The sequence below is a fragment of the Oncorhynchus kisutch genome, linkage group LG8 (genome assembly GCF_002021735.2).
Source record: "Oncorhynchus kisutch isolate 150728-3 linkage group LG8, Okis_V2, whole genome shotgun sequence".
NCBI classification, from domain to species: Eukaryota; Metazoa; Chordata; class Actinopteri; order Salmoniformes; family Salmonidae; genus Oncorhynchus; species Oncorhynchus kisutch.
In genome coordinates, this window is record NC_034181.2 from 61200472 (window position 1) to 61216877 (window position 16406).

Consider the following 16406-nt stretch of genomic DNA (forward strand, 5'->3'; position numbering starts at 1 on the left):
ACCTATTCCCCCCATTTAAGGGGAGCAAAAGTATTGGGACAAATTCACTTACATTTGTATTAGCAAAAAGTGAAGCATTTGGTCCCATATTCATGGCACGCAATTACTACATCAAAGTCGTGACTCTACAAACTCTTGTTTGTTTAGGTTGTGTGTCAGATTATTTTGTGCCCAAAATAAATGAATGGTAGATAATGTATTGTGTCATTTTGGAGTCACTTTGATTGTCAATAAGAATATCATGTTTCTGAACACCACTACATGAATGTGGACGCTACCATGAATACAGATAATCCTGAATGAATCTCGAATAATGACGAGTGAGAAAGTTACAGACGCATAAATATCAACCCCCCAAGAAATGCTAACCTCTCGCCATTAGAGTAACAGGGGAGGTTGTGTGGGTATATAACTTTCTCACTCATCATTATTCATGATTCATTCAGAATTATCTGTCATCATGGTGGCATCCACATTCATGTAGAAGTGCTATACATATGGGATCAAATACTTCAGTTATTACTACTTGAATACACATAAGTGTATTGATCCCAGTACTTTTTCTACCCTAAAATGAGGGGACGATGTACAGAAAGTGCTGTAATTTCTAAACGGTTCAACAGATAATGGATGAAAATACCCTCAAATTAAAGCCGACAGTCTGAATCTTAACCTCAAATTAACCAAATGCTTAATTGTCCCAATATTTACATAGGGAACTGTATATGTATCCATGTATAAGTGAATGTGGTGTGTGTTGGTGCTCACCTCGTCCTCCGCCTGACCCAGTTCTTTCTTCAGCTCCTCCACCCTCAGCCTCAGCTTCTTCACCTCTGTCTCATGCTGCTCCACCTTCCGGTTGGCGTGGGCCAGCTCGGCCATCTTGTCCTGGTACTGCTTCTTCACCTTGGAGTGGATGTGGCGCATGTCTGCCAACTCCTGAGTAGCAGAGGGGTCAGGGTCAGTCCGCTAGTCTGTTAGAGTGGATTTAAATCGGGCCTCGGGCCCGTTAAGTACCGGCGCTTATATGTCAATTTCAGTTTCAAGCATGACGGATGGGTGTCGGATGCCGTTGGGTCAAATGAGAGTACATTCCCGAGTAGCAGATCCTCCAAGAGATTCCTTGTGAGTTGAGTGAGTTTCTCTGGTCTTTGTTCTGCTAGACATCATTGCTACTGTTCGTTAGAGCGTTGAGGAACTGATCAATAAGCAGGAGCACCCTTAACACATTCACGCGATAGAGAAGTACGGACTCCCATTGAAAGTAGACATACTGTGCCAGGAAAAGCTTGTGCCGAGCTGAACGCTTACAAACCATTACCCGTACAGCGAGAATAAAGAACACGAAGAAAACATAAAGGAAACCTTGAAACACTTGACCTGGACTGACCCCCTGGACTGACCCCCTGGACTGACCCCCTGGACTGACCCCCTGGACTGACCCCCTGGATTGACCACCTGGACTGACCCCCTGGACTGACCCCCTGGACTGACCCCCTGGACTGACCACCTGCACTTGACTCTTCACACCTTAGCACAGATGCACTCACTTACGCACACATCCACACGCACATGCACACACACACACACACACACACACATTACAACTGCTGCTACCAGTCTCTTATTATGATTGCTAAATACAGGACAGTTTAAACACTTGCCCCCCAATCCCCCCTTCCTCAAAATGCGTGTAAATATTGCACTATAAATCGTGCCTTCCTGTATTATATTTACCGTTACGCCAAAACGTTTATTCTATTCTACTGAGCCATTTACTTTATGTTCGTATTCTTATCTTTTATTATTTGTTATGGTTGTTGTCAAAAACTAGAGACTTGAAAAGGCAACCACAAAGAAAACCCTGCTCACAGATCTCAGATGAGTTGAGCATGTTTCTCATTTCTCTGCTTTGCATTGAACAGTCAGAGTGCAGTCTTGACTTAACCCCCACTGTCATCACTCCCATCAGTTGAGTTCTCCTGAGGATTCTCCTGTATGATCAGGGCAGAACAGCATGCACTACTGTTCTACAAGGCCAGAGAAATCAAACAGGAGTGAGGGAGGGAGACAAGGACGGGAGGAAGAGAGTGAGAGAGCGGAGAGTGGAGCGAGAGAGAGAGAGGAGGAGGAGGAGGGAGGGCATTGGTATTCCCTAACTGCATAGCCAAGCACTCAAGCAGCCCTGGCTAGATGAGCGGTCCTATTGAAGCAGACGATCCATGGTATTGATTCAGTGCTCCAGCCCTCCACTTAACAGGAAGGGAAAAAATACGACTTCAAAAAAACACAACAACAAAGGGAGGAAGTTGAGGTTTGCAGTTGAGGTGATAAACTGTGTAAGCAATGCCTCAGTCCGCCACTGGCAGTGTGATATGCCTACTACGTTTGCCCAAATCGATGTGGGGCCAAGTCAGAAAATAACTTCCCCAAACGTATTCTTTTCTACATCTAAGAATTATTGACACCTTTAAATCAAAATGACAATCCACCGACACATTCGTAAACACAAGCCCTCACTATCATATTCAAAAACCTCTCTAATACGGCTGGCCCAATCAGAAAAAAATAGATTGGACAAAATTTCTAAACGTGTATTTTTTCCATATATAGACACATCCTACAGAATGTGTTTTATTTAAATCAACTATATGCACTGAGCTTGTCTGGTGTTTTAAGAGCACTGTTTGATGAAATAATTAAGACACACGGATGTCTAGAGGGAGTCTGACCGCAATTGATTTGATTGTGCCGGGCCGGGCTCAGACTTGCTGTGCTGTGTTACAACAAAAAAAGACAGCACACGTTGTCTCTCTCTCCTCCCTGCTGCAGCAACCACCACAGAACATCAACAGTCTTTACCTTCCCTATTCCCCCAACCCTCTTTATGTGACACGTATATCGCATGCATGTGACCAATAGGGCCTGACCTATAGCATAACATAATAATCACATTAATAATTTGGTTATAACAAACTCTGAAAACCGTAACACGTGACAGCAAAATGGATGCAGGGGGCGTGACAAATAAACCAGAAACGGGGGGAGGGGGGGGGGGGGTTGGTTGCTCAGGAGGTAAAGAGGAAGTCAGATGTGTAGAATAAACTGGTTGTGGAAAAATCAGACATGTCTTTTTTTTGCTACTGCTCGACTAAAGACATCTTGGTCGACCAACAGTCTATCGACTAAACAATCGACCAGTCGATGAAATGGGGTCAGCCCTACTCTCTAACCACACCGTCACAGACAAATCATATAGATAGAACCAGAGAAGTGGAAAATTGGAATAGTCAGGGAGACCATGGACGTCCAACAGGGGAAATACGTCCATTGCCATCCCATTGGTCTCAGCGGGCCCATTGAGTCCTTGATTAAAGGTGAATTATTGATGTGTTACTGTGGCTTTCATGTGTTCTGTCAGGCTGGATATGGCTCCCACAGTGACTGCCACCTGGTCTGTACACTAGCTCACACACAGACACTTTCAATAACACACAGCCAGGTTAGAGTGACAAGAGAGAGAGAGGCTGTGCTGTGTACAGGAGAAGAGAGCAAAAGAGAGAAAGAGAGACAGAGAGAGTGGGAGAGAGACAGAGAGAGACAGAGACAGAGAGAGAGAGAGAGAGAGAGAGAGAGAGAGAGAGAGAGAGAGAGAGAGAGAGATAGAGAGAGACAGAGAGAGACAGAGAGAAACAGACAGACAGAGACAGAGAGAGACAGAGAGATTAGAGGGAGCACATGGTTCATGAATAATTCAAAATGATAATCAAGTGTCCAGACTGTGTGAAAACACATGCATGATGTGGCTCCCACAACTCCCAGTACTGCCAAGACTGGTTGAGGGGATACACACACACACACACACACACACACACACACACACACACACACACACAAGAACACACACACACACACCTTGAATCTCCAGACCACCTGGAAAGAAATGTTCCTTGATGCTTGACTCTTTGTTTCTAGGTCACATGGTCTACTTCAACAGCCTCTGGGAGTCCCAGTAGAAAATACATTTAACCCGGGGAGCATGACTACCAAGACTCGAGGATGACTTGCTATTATGTTGATTTACTTTATTTTAGATTTTTTTTTACTGATTGTCGTTGCGTTGACAATCTTGCTCATTTTTTTACGATGTTAATAGTGTTAATGAATCATTCCATTTCCAAAGTACGTTTTGGCAATATGTACATTCTTGTCTCAGGCTAATTAAGCAAATTGAAATGAAAATTGATTACTATTGTACAGCATGTAGAACAGCGCTATCTGGCCCGGAGACTGTGTGTGTGTGGTGATAGTGGAGGAGCTGTAAAGGGCCAGATGATTTACGATACAATATCAAGGTTTTCAAAAACTTCGAAATGAACAATGTAACCGCAAAACCCTGATCCCCAAAACTGCATTTGGTGTACTGTAGCCTAAATAATAATAAAACAACCATTGTATCTTTTATCAAACTAAAAGGGCCAGGCTTGTTTGTAGCAGGGGTCGTACAGTGGTAACATTAGCAGTAGATGGTGTACTTTGTGGTAACATTAGTAGTAGATGGTGTACTGTGTGGTAACATTAGTAGTAGATGGTGTACTTTGTGGTAACATTAGTAGTAGATGGTGTACTTTGTGGTAACATTAGCAGTAGATGGTGTACTTTGTGGTAACATTAGCAGTAGATGGTGTACTGTGTGGTAACATTAGTAGTAGATGGTGTACTGTGTGGTAACATTAGTAGTAGATGGTGTACTTTGTGGTAACATTAGCAGTAGATGGTGTACTTTGTGGTAACATTAGAGTAGATGGTGTACTTTGTGGTAACATTAGCAGTAGATGGTGTACTTTGTGGTAACATTAGTAGTAGATGGTGTACTTTGTGGTAACATTAGTAGTAGATGGTGTACTTTGTGGTAACATTAGCAGTAGATGGTGTACTTTGTGGTAACATTAGTAGTAGATGGTGTACTTTGTGGTAACATTAGCAGTAGATGGTGTACTTTGTGGTAACATTAGTAGTAGATGGTGTACTTTGTGGTAACATTAGCAGTAGATGGTGTACTTTGTTGTAACATTAGTAGTAGATGGTGTACTTTGTGGTAACATTAGTAGTAGATGGTGTACTTTGTGGTAACATTAGTAGTAGATGGTGTACTTTGTGGTAACATTAGTAGTAGATGGTGTACTTTGTGGTAACATTAGTAGTAGATGGTGTACTTTGAACAGGAAATCCCCAGTCATATATGACCTCATTAAGCAGATAATTGTTTGGTTGATTGATGTGAGATGTGATAGGGGTTAAGTAGAAGGGGGTCGTACGGTCTGGATTGATACTATATACATAGAGACACACAACGACACACAGGGGGATCACCCTCATCAAGTTTAGACAAAGGAAGAGAGGGAGGGAAACACAGGGGAATAAAAAAATAAAAAAATGATTTCACCTTTATTTAACCAGGTAGGCTAGTTGAGAACAAGTTCTCATTTACAATTGCGACCTGGCCAAGATAAAGCAAAGCACAAACAACAACACAGAGTTAAACATGGAATAAACAAACATACAGTCAATAACACAATAGAAAAAAGTCTATATACAGTGTGTGCAAATGGCGTGAGGAGGTAAGGCAATAAATAGGCCATAGTAGCGAAGTAATTACAATTTATCAAATTAACACTGGAGTGATAGATGTGCAGATGATGATGTGCAACTAGAAATACTGGTGTGCAAAAAAGTAAATAAAAACAATATGGGGATGAGGTAGGTAGATTGGATGGGCTATTTACAGATGGACTATGTACAGCTGCAACGATCGGTTAGCTGCTCAGATAGCTGATGTTTAAAGATAGTGAGGGAGATATAAGTCTCAAACTTCAGCGATTTTTGCTATTTGTTCCAGTCCTTGGCAGCAGAGAACTGGAAGGAAAGGCGGCTAAAGAGGTGTTGACTTTGAGGATGACCAGTGAGATATATCTGCTGGAGCGCGTACTACGGGTGGGTGTTGTTATCGTGACCAGTGAGCTGAGATAAGGAGCTTTACCTAGCAAAGACTTATAGATGACATTGAGCCAGTGGGTTTGGCGACGGATATGTAGCGAGGGCCAGCCGACGAGAGCATACAGGTCGCAGTGGTGGGTGGTATATGGGGCTTTGGTGACAAAACGGATGGCACTGTGATAGACTGCATCCAGTTTGCTGACGTGTTGGAAGTCGAGGATCGGTAGGATAGTCCGTTTTACGAGGGTATGTTTTGTCGGCGTGAGTGAAGGAGTCTTTGTTGCGAAATAGGAAGCCGATTCTAGATTCAACTTCGGATTGGAGACGTTTGACATGAGTCTGGAAGGAGAGTTTGAAGGAGAGATGGGGGAAAAATAGGGAGGAGAGTGGCACGGGAGGGGTTTGCGAGGGTGAATAAACGAGACAGAGGTGAAGACGAAGAGCAACGGGGATTTTGCAAAAGAAAAAGCGTCATGAAAAAGAGAAAGAACTGGAAGAAGGAAAAGATGACCGTGTGATGTCCAAGAGAAGAAAAAGAGAATGCGTGACATCACTGCGTCACGTTATCTGACAAAGAACCACTTCAGAGTTTGGAATTTTGAAGTCCGTGAGATGCAGCGGAATCAGACAGCATTCTCTACTGTTGGATCGAAGGTTTGGCTCAGCTGTAATGTGGGTCTGAGTGTCCTCTGCGAAGGGACCGCTTCGATAAAGAGAGGCGGGGCGAGTCGCCGGGGCTAAGAGCTGAGTCTACATAAAACATGAGGGAGAGACTGATGAATGATCTATGATGATGAAGGTACTCACTGGAGGTGAGAGACGGAGATTATGCACTCAAACTGATTCACAGACACACTGCCGGGAGCGTGTGTGAATGTCTACGCCTACGCACACACACTGGAGGAATCCTGTCCAAAAAGCACATCAAATGTAACACACAGCTGAAGAGCCACATAATGACACATGTAGGAAACACCCTTACAGATACATTTTTCACACCAAGCTTGACAGAAACAGACATGAGCAGTAAGACACCCAGCCCCATAGCCAATCAGTAAATAAATAAAGAGAGGTTGTAGGGAGCGAGATAAAGAGGGGTGTCACGCAAGGCTAGCTGTTTAAATGTTTCTCCGTGACTGGCTCCAAGACCCTGAAATGTGTCATAACATCCGCTTCACTGCACTGAAACTAAGACACACACTACACAAACTACACTACACACTCTAGTCAAAGTGACCACACATGCTAGCATTAACGTGAAGACACGACGCACAAAATGACCCAACACGTAGTGAATCAGCCAAGACGGAGAAAGATTCAAAAGCTATATGCACACAGACAATCTTCACACGCGATCTCTTCCACCCACACTCCCGTTTCCCCTCCTCAACTGCCATTAGCATATTTTCATACATGTATTGACACCCACACACACAGATGCATAGCCAAGACAGAGATAGACAGCGCATAGGCCTACACACACACACACACACGAGAAATCTCGCTTACACACTATATTTTACCCTAATAGTTTTATCATATGTAATATAGTATTCATTTAGACCCACATACTGCACACCCACCCAATCCACACACACACACAGACACACAGGCACACACACACACACACACACACCACACACTGGATAGTAGAATTGGGTTGATTATGAGGCTGCCAGGGGGAACGGAGCCTATTGCTATGCTCCAGCACGATTGGTCAGGATTAGATCAAATCTATGGAGATGGGAGAGGGGGAGGGAGAAAGAAGATGGTGACAGAGTGATTCATCAATGGGAAACTGGGGGCACTGGGGTGGTAATGGTTCCACAGTCAGCTAACGGCTCCATAAGCCTATCTCTACTGAGCAAGGTGTGTGATTCACAGTGGCCCCCTAGAGGAACCAAAGAGCTGCCAGGGGGAGCACCTATCCCCCCCAGGCTACACCTCCGCCAGACAGCCTGCTCACACAGTTCCCCCAGGGTGTGTTCAGCAAGACACAACATTTTGGAACCGTCGACAATGTTTGGCAACCGAACGTGTCCTTGGGTACTGTCTATACCTGCCATTCTACAGACGGATCCAACTGGGCTGATTGAATACGGTCTTAAAGGCTAGACAGATTAAACCAGTCTGCCCTGGACCATACCTAGCACAGTTTAAAATTCAGTTTGCAGGCTGCAATATCCATAATTAAATATCTGTAATATTTTCAAGGCAAACACTTAGTCATAATATAGCTGAAGTTCTCCCTCTGCCTAGGATGTAGAGACTCCCTATAGGCGATAATAAACACACACACAGCTCCAAGTAGACCTGGCCCCGACCCGGGTTGCCCCTATGTAGGGTAGCAGAGCCCAACTGCAGTAATTGAGGGAGCAGGTGCATGGCCTTGGGGTCACCACCTGCAACTGCTGTAGTTCCCCACGCACCTGGCAACGGAGCAAACTCATTACCCTGGCCACTCCCCGGCCCTGCGACACCTGCCCCAGCCTCCCGCTCCTTGGCCTATCCTCACCTTCCTCTCCTGCTTCTCTCTTCCATACTGGTGCTACTCCTCACCATCCTTAAAGTGTTTCACTTCTCTACAATACCACTGCTCTGCTCTCTTCCACATCCATACCACTATTATTTCCCCCTTCCATATAAACACGTTTTCCTCTAACCTTCATTTCACCTCTCCTTTCCTTCTTGTCCTGTTCCCCGCCTCCCTTTCTCATAAAGATATTTTGCTGACCCTCGCCCTGTAATGTACTTCTCTCATCCTCCTCCTCCTCCTCCTCCTCTCCCTCTCTCCTCATAGCTGAGAATAAATGTCAGGTTAAAAAAAGAGCTCCTTGACGAGGGGAAGGAAGGTAGGTCTGTCCTGTCAGAGCACACATCAGGGCAGATTTTCCTCTTTTGCTCTCTCTCTCTCTCTCTCTCTCTCTCTCTCTCTCTCTCTCTCTCTCTCTCTTTTGCTCTCTCTCTCTCTCTTTTGCTCTCTCTCTCCCTCTCTCTCTCTCTCTCTCTCTGTCACACACAGACACGTTTATCTCAGTCCTCCAGCCTGAAAAGCATGTTCCCTCAAATAACCTCAGTTTCTGCATGGTATCAGTAGAATCCCTTCCTCTCTGATTCCCTCTCTGCTTCTCCTGCTCACAAATAGTATAGCAGTTCTATTTGCCCTTCACACACACAGGAACACATAACACACACACAGACAAACACCCCCCTCTACAATCTCCTGTACCTGTTCTGTGTCCCTTGTCAGACTCAGTGCCACTCCAGCTCTCTCTCTCAGTCTTAATTACATCTCTGGGCTGCCTGGGAACTGCTGCATTAGTTACCAGGCTCATAAATAAGCCATCCAGGCAAGCAGTAATGGGAGTCATTTACACCGAGCACAGGCCACATGGCCTACCTGCAACTAACAGGCCTGTTTAGGCTGAATGGACTTCAGGGGAAGAGCCGCGTCACACTGACTGACATCCTCCTGGTTCTGCTCTGGCACACTGGAGACACACACAAAAAGGTCACGCCCTGTGCGCTGTAGCATGTTCTCCCTCTCCGTCACATGCTGTGCAGCAGCATGTTCACATTCAGACGCACCGGCCATGCAAGGTTGGCACGCTACGGATTAACAATACGCATTCATGGAGTATCAGAGGGAGGAGGAGAGAGAGGAAGGGGGACGGTGTGGCGGTGAGAGCGACGGGGATATGAAATAGAAGACTCCCTCACGGAAAGCACAGCAGGTCCAAATGGAAAACTACTGAGACGGGAGCCCTGAATCTGAGGAACAAGACAAATCGTTTCATACTAATTCATCCCAGATGTTATAACCACACGCCAGTAGAGCTCATCTACATACACACGCACGCATGGAACAACAACAAAACAATGACTGTGGGTACAGGTACACACACACACACAGACGCAAACACTGCAACAAACACACGCATATTAAGCGTATCCGCCTCAATGAAACACACACATTGCAAACCCACGCAACAGACGCTGTGATGATAATGAAGCTAGCTAACTAATGTAACCTGTTAACCGGCACCAACAGTTTGAGAGAGTCAGTCCCTTATAAAAGCAGAGCAGATGAGTAGTGTGGATGGGCTCATTAATCATGTGGGACTGACCCCTCCCATCTCCAGGTTATATTCCTGGAGATGGGAGGGGCCTGGGGGGGTGACATCTGCAGGGTAGAGCAGGGGCAGCTGTTTCAGGGGGGGGGGGGGTATTGGACCTATATGCTGCAGCTGCATTGAATGGAGGGAGGGTGGAAAGGTTTGGTTGAGTTTACTTGTGTTTGAGAAAGAGAGAGAGAAAGAGAAAGACAGAGGCAATTGGATCAATGGAACGGAGTCAAACACGTTGTTTCCATGCGTTTGGTACTCTACCATTGATTCCATTCCAGCCATGACAATGAGCCTGTCCTCATGTAGCTCCTCCCACCAGCCTCCTCTGGTTGACCTGGTGATCTCCCTCTCTCTCTCTCTCTCTGTCTCTGCCTGTTCTGTCTCCCACACTGCTGCTTCACACAGTACTAGGACCTGTGCTTCCACATTCATTTTGAACCTAAGATTTGTTTACGCACAGATGTCTGGATCAGTGTGTGAAGCTGAAATAGAATCCTGCGGCGCTCCCATATTAAATCTAATTTCTGTACTGGCATCTGAACATGTGTCACATCTTTTACTAGGGCTTCATAATGTGGAAGAGAGTAGTGCCGGCAGAGAAATGAGAGAAAGTCCTTGTGTGTGAGAGAGAGAGAGATCGAGGTTAAACTGTACATGTCTGATTTGTATGTAAAGTGAATGCAAGGTGAGTTCATACTGTGTGTCTGCATGTGTGTGTGTGTGTGTGTGTGTGTGTGTGTGTGTGTGTGTGTGTGTGTGTGTGTGTGTGTGTGTGTACGTGTACGTGTGTGTCACTGAGGGCAGGGGCTTGTCTCTACACATAGGGAGATTCATCTTATTCATCGAGCATAAAAGATGAAACCCGGTGTATAGTATTCTAATATATAGCCGAGCAGTTCTCCTTGTCATCTTCAGCATATGTCTTGACTGAGTGATGTGGCCGTCTGAGCATCTACAGAGGCTTCGGGATTAACTACCTGCAACGCAGACACACACGCGCAGGCACGCGCACGCACACAGAGTCACATATTCATAAGCACGCACACACACTCACACACGCACAGATGGTGAGACGGTAGGGTAAGCCAGATCTCAGTGGGGATGCTGGCGATGGTAAAGGGTGTGTGCTTCTTGGCTAGGCCACAGTTGGCAAGAGGGGCGGCTCATTGTTACAGACTGGAACTACGAAGAAGGGACTCACCTCCTAGAAAACAACATGGATCAAAGTCAACAACAACCAACAAACAGTCAACAACCACTTCTTCAACAAAGACAACCTACAGTACCGGGACAATTCCAGATTAAAGGACACTGTGGAGTTACTACTGCTGATAGGTTCACACACACACACACACATATTGATACCAAACAGACAGACAGACAGACAGACAGAGCGCTATCCCCCTGAGGCTTGGCCTTGTACGAGGCCTCTGGGAGGAGAAAGAGAAGAGATGGAGGGAGCACAGGGGCAGTGTGTGTCAGACAGCTTAGACAGCACACTGATAAACCTCTGGCCTGTTCTACAGGCTATCAGCTCAGCCTCTGTATCAAACCTCTCTTTACCCCTCTCTCTGCACTTTACTTTCTTCATCAATAGGCTGCAGTTCAACTTGTCTTCAATGTGACCAATGGAACCAATCCACACACACACGCACACACACACACACACACGCACACGCACGCACGCACACACACACACACACACACACACACACACACACACACACACACACACACACACACACACACACACACACACACATACACACACACACACACAGGGGGAACAAACCCACAGTGGCCTACACACCAAGATGGATGACAACACACAGGCACAAACACAGTCCCATTCCCCCTCTCTCTCCTCAGGCCATCTGAATTGTACCGCGACAGAGGACATCAATCTCCTAGCTGGCCGTGAGTTGCTCAGAAAGTCTGGGCTGAGGATGGATATGATTTTGGTATCAATCACACTTTGTTCTTTGTCGGTGTCGCCACAGTGTCTTAATCGCTCTGCGTGTTTCTCTCCCCCTGTCTCGATCGATACGCTGCCTCAACAACACAGGGAAGGACATCCATCCAGCCACACAGTCTCAGTGTCTCCAGGCCTGGCCTATTTGTATACTGGAGACACACACACATCCTATTCCTTATCTGGGTTGATATACTTGGTGCTTGGCCTCTTCTTTTCAGGTCCTCTACTCTCCACACTCTCACTTACTCCCTGTTGCCCTCTATCTTTCTCTACCATCCTTCATCCATCCATCTTTTTCCTCCTCCTCCCTCTCCCCCACCCCACCCCACCCTGGCTGACAGAGAGTGTGTGAGAATGACTGGATGAGAGAGAGAGAGAGAGAGAGAGAGAGAGAGAGAGAGAGAGAGAGAGAGAGAGAGAGAGAGAGAGAGAGAGAGAGAAGCAGAATGAATGAGTGGGTGGGTGGGTGGGTGGGTGGGTGGGTGGGTGGGTGGGTGGGTGGGTGGGTGGGTGGGTGGGTGGGTGGGTGGGTGAGAGAGCGAGAATGAATGAGTAAGTGAGTGGGTGAGAGAGTGGGTGAGCGAGAGAGCGAGAGAGAGAACGAGAGAGAGAGCGAGAATGAATGAGTGAGTGAGTGGGTGGGTGAGAGAGTGAGTAAATAAGTTACTAAAGGAGAGTGAGTGTTGAGTGAGAGTGCGGGAGAGAGAGAGAGAGAGAGAGAGTGAGTGATGGCTGTGGTGCGTATGCAGGGTGCTTTAGGCCCAGTCTATAAATCTGACGGACGGTGCTCATAACGAGCCTACACCGAGTGGTTTTATTCCTTCATAGATCCCTCAAACAGGGCACAGCTGGACCCAGAGATTACACCCAGACAGGGATAGATCGAGAGGGAAGAATGGCGGGAGGGAGGGACAGACGGAGGGAGAGCAACATATCCTCTATATTCTCCTCTATTCTCTCCCAGGGGTGACCTGATGTGTTACGCGTGATCAGTTGCCACAGAGTGCGCCCTGCTCTCATTCCACAGCAGCCAGCTAGAGACCATGTCTGATGAACACATGCGTCGTACGTGTCTGATGAGAGGCATATTTCCTACGTGTCCAACAACCAGGCAGAGACCTAACGACTAGAGATGATTCACAGCCGTACGGTGTGTCATGTCATGTGTTAACACTGGCGGGAGGCTGTATGCCATACAGTGCACTGAGCCCTATCCAGCAGAATGCATTCATGTCATCTAGTGCACAAGGACACTATCCAGTCGGAACAGGCCACCTGCTCTTGATGGATAAGGGGGCCTAATCTCTGTGACATGGGCAGAATTTATGGACAGCACAGGGTAATTGGGTCCTGTGTAGCACTGTGAGGGGGGCGGATTTGAATGGAAGATGTCAAGGTTCCTCCATCTCCATTTGTCTGTCTGTGTGCTCCACATTCACTTTCCTTCCCACTACCTCCCTCTGTCTCCCAGTTCACGCGAGACTATTTGCAAATAAGTATCCCTCAGGGCGGAAGGCCTGATGTGTGTTAATCCTAGAGCCTAGAGGGGTAAGCGCGGTGCGCCAGCAACCGAAAGGTCTCTGGTTCGCATCCCCGAGCCGACTAAATGAAAAATCTGTTGATGTGCCATTGCTCCTGTAATTAAATTGGGATAAGGCACACAACTGTGGGACGTATTGGAGTCAACATGGGCCAGCGTCACTGTTGAATGCTTTTGACACCTTGTAGCCCTGGCGAGTTGAGGCTCTTCTTACGGGCAAAAGGGGGTGCAACTCAATATTAGGAAGGTGTTCCTAAAGTTTTGTACACAGTGTATGTCTGCTGCAGAGAGACAAGAGGGCGTCGGCTCACTTTTTATTTTTAAAGGTGGAGAACAAGCTATAGGATGAGTTTTGGTGCAGGTACAGCCGACAAGCGCTAGCTAATGCTCATTTTTATATATTTTTTGATTTACTTACAAATTGATCAAATACAATATTGTCCCAAAATATACTGAACAAAAATATCAATGTAAAGTCTTGGTATGAACCTAGGACTAGTTCTAGAGGCATGGAGAGGCAGCCGTTGGTATGAACCTAGGACTAGTTCTAGAGGCATGGAGAGGCAGCCGTTGGTATGAACCTAGGACTAGTTCTAGAGGCATGGAGAGGCAGCCGTTGGTATGAAACTAGGACTAGTTCTAGAGGCATGGAGAGGCAGCCGTTGGTATGAACCTAGGACTAGTTCTAGAGGCATGGAGAGGCAGCCGTTGGTATGAACCTAGGACTAGTTCTAGAGGCATGGAGAGGCAGCCGTTGGTATGAACCTAGGACTAGTTCTAGAGGCATGGAGAGGCAGCCGTTGGTATGAACCTAGGACTAGTTCTAGAGGCATGGAGAGGCAGCCGTTGGTATGAACCTAGGACTAGTTCTAGAGGCATGGAGAGGCAGCCGTTGGTTATTATGCCCCCAGCTCATGAGAACATGAGGGGGATGAAACTGTGGACATATTTAAAAGAGATCTTAAAACACACCTTTTTAACTTTGCTTTTCCTCAGGGTGCTTTTAGTCGCTCCGTTTGTATTGTTATTCTTTAGTTTTTATCCTTTTTTTTCTACCTTTGTTTGTTTTCTTTGAAGCACATTGCATTGCATTCCATGTCTGAAATCTGCTCTATAAATAAAGCTTGATTTGATAGGATTTGATGAGCTGAAATAAAAGATCCCAGACATGTTCCATAGACACAAAAGGCTATTCTCTTAAAGTTTCTTTACATCCCTGTTAGTGAGCATTTCTCCTTTGCCAAGATAATTCATCCACCTGACAGGTGTGGCATATCAGGAAGCTGATTAAACAGCAGGATCATTACACAGGTGCACCTTGTGCTGGGGACTATAAAAGGCCACTCTGAAATGTGCAGTTTTGTCACACAACCCAATGCCACAGATATCTCAAGTTTTGATGGAGCAAGCAATTGGCATGCTGACTGCAGGAATGTCCACCAGAGCTGTTGCCAGATAATTTAATTTTAATTTCTCTAACACAAGCTGCAACGTCATTATAGAGAATTTGGCGGTACGTCCAACCGGGCCTCATAACCGCAGACCACGTGTAACCACGTCAGCCCAGGACCTCCACATCCGGCTTCTTCACCTGTGGGATTGTCTGAGGGGGGAGGGGGGGGGGGGTGCTGAGGAGTATTTCTGTCTGAAATATAGCCCTATTGTGGGGGAAAACTCATTCTGATTGGCTGGGCCTGACTCCCCAGGGCGTGGCTGTGCCCTTGCCCAGTCATATGAAATCCATAGACTACGGACCAATGAATTTATTTAAATTGACCGATTTCCTTACATGTAACTCAGCAGAAAATGTGTCATTATACATCCCCCCCATCACAAGTTACAGGGTCCTCAGGTGCATGACCCCAGAAGTGTATACTGCAGTAAAGGAAACCCAAGGGCACATGTATTACACAGGTATTAATGTAACATTACCACATCAAATGACTAAACTCCAGTCCCACGGTGAAGGAGGTTTCTGATGAACACGTCAACGGAGTGAGGCTGAGACCAGGCTTTGTGGTATTCAGCTCCGGCTACATCGACTCGCCCCAACGTCAATAGTAATTATGTAACGCTTATCTTGTACCTATGTTTGTGCTCTGTAGTTGAGTGCCTGTCTTTGATTGCTGAAATCCATACTTTTTCAATAAATGTTAACCAAATACAATCAGACTGTTTGCTCATTGCCGCTTCTGTAAGACGACAACTCACTGCCAATGCACGTGCCAATTGAATCTCAACAAGGAAGCAGCCTGTGGTTGTATTTGATTCACGCTTATTGAAAGTATGGATTTCAGCAAACAAAGAAAAGGCACCCAACTAGAGGGCAAACATAGGTACAAGGTTAGTGTTTCACCATTTACATTTTGTCGACATTGGGCAATGTGGTGTACGGAGGGGGGAGTCAGAGGTGCACGGAGGGGGGAGTCAGAGGTGTACGGAGGGGGGAGTCAGAGGTGCACGGAGAGGGGAGTCAGAGGTGTACGGAGAGGGGAGTCAGAGGTGCACGGAGGGGGGTGTCAGAGGTGCACGGAGGGGGGTGTCAGAGGTGCACGGAGGGGGGAGTCAGAGGTGTACGGAGGGGGGAGTCAGAGGTGTACGGAGGGGGGAGTCAGAGGTGCACGGAGGGGGGAGTCAGAGGGGCACAGAGGGGGAGTCAGAGGTGCACGGAGTGGGGAGTCAAAGGTTACAGAGGGGGGAGTCAGAGGTGCACCGAGGGGGGAGTCAGAGGTGTACAGAGGGGGGAGTCAGAGGTGCACGGAGAGGG

At 46.6% G+C, this 16406-nt stretch overlaps 1 protein-coding gene across 1 annotated transcript in view; it reads right to left on the bottom strand.

The window, feature by feature from the left end:
- LOC109895478 (coiled-coil domain-containing protein 102A) overlaps positions 1-16406 on the bottom strand; it is a 71078-nt gene that overhangs the window by 12287 nt on the left and 42385 nt on the right. The window contains exon 7 of the mRNA XM_031830767.1: positions 769-939. Within this exon, the coding sequence (XP_031686627.1) occupies positions 769-939 (171 nt within the window). The remainder of the gene's footprint in view (positions 1-768; positions 940-16406) is intronic.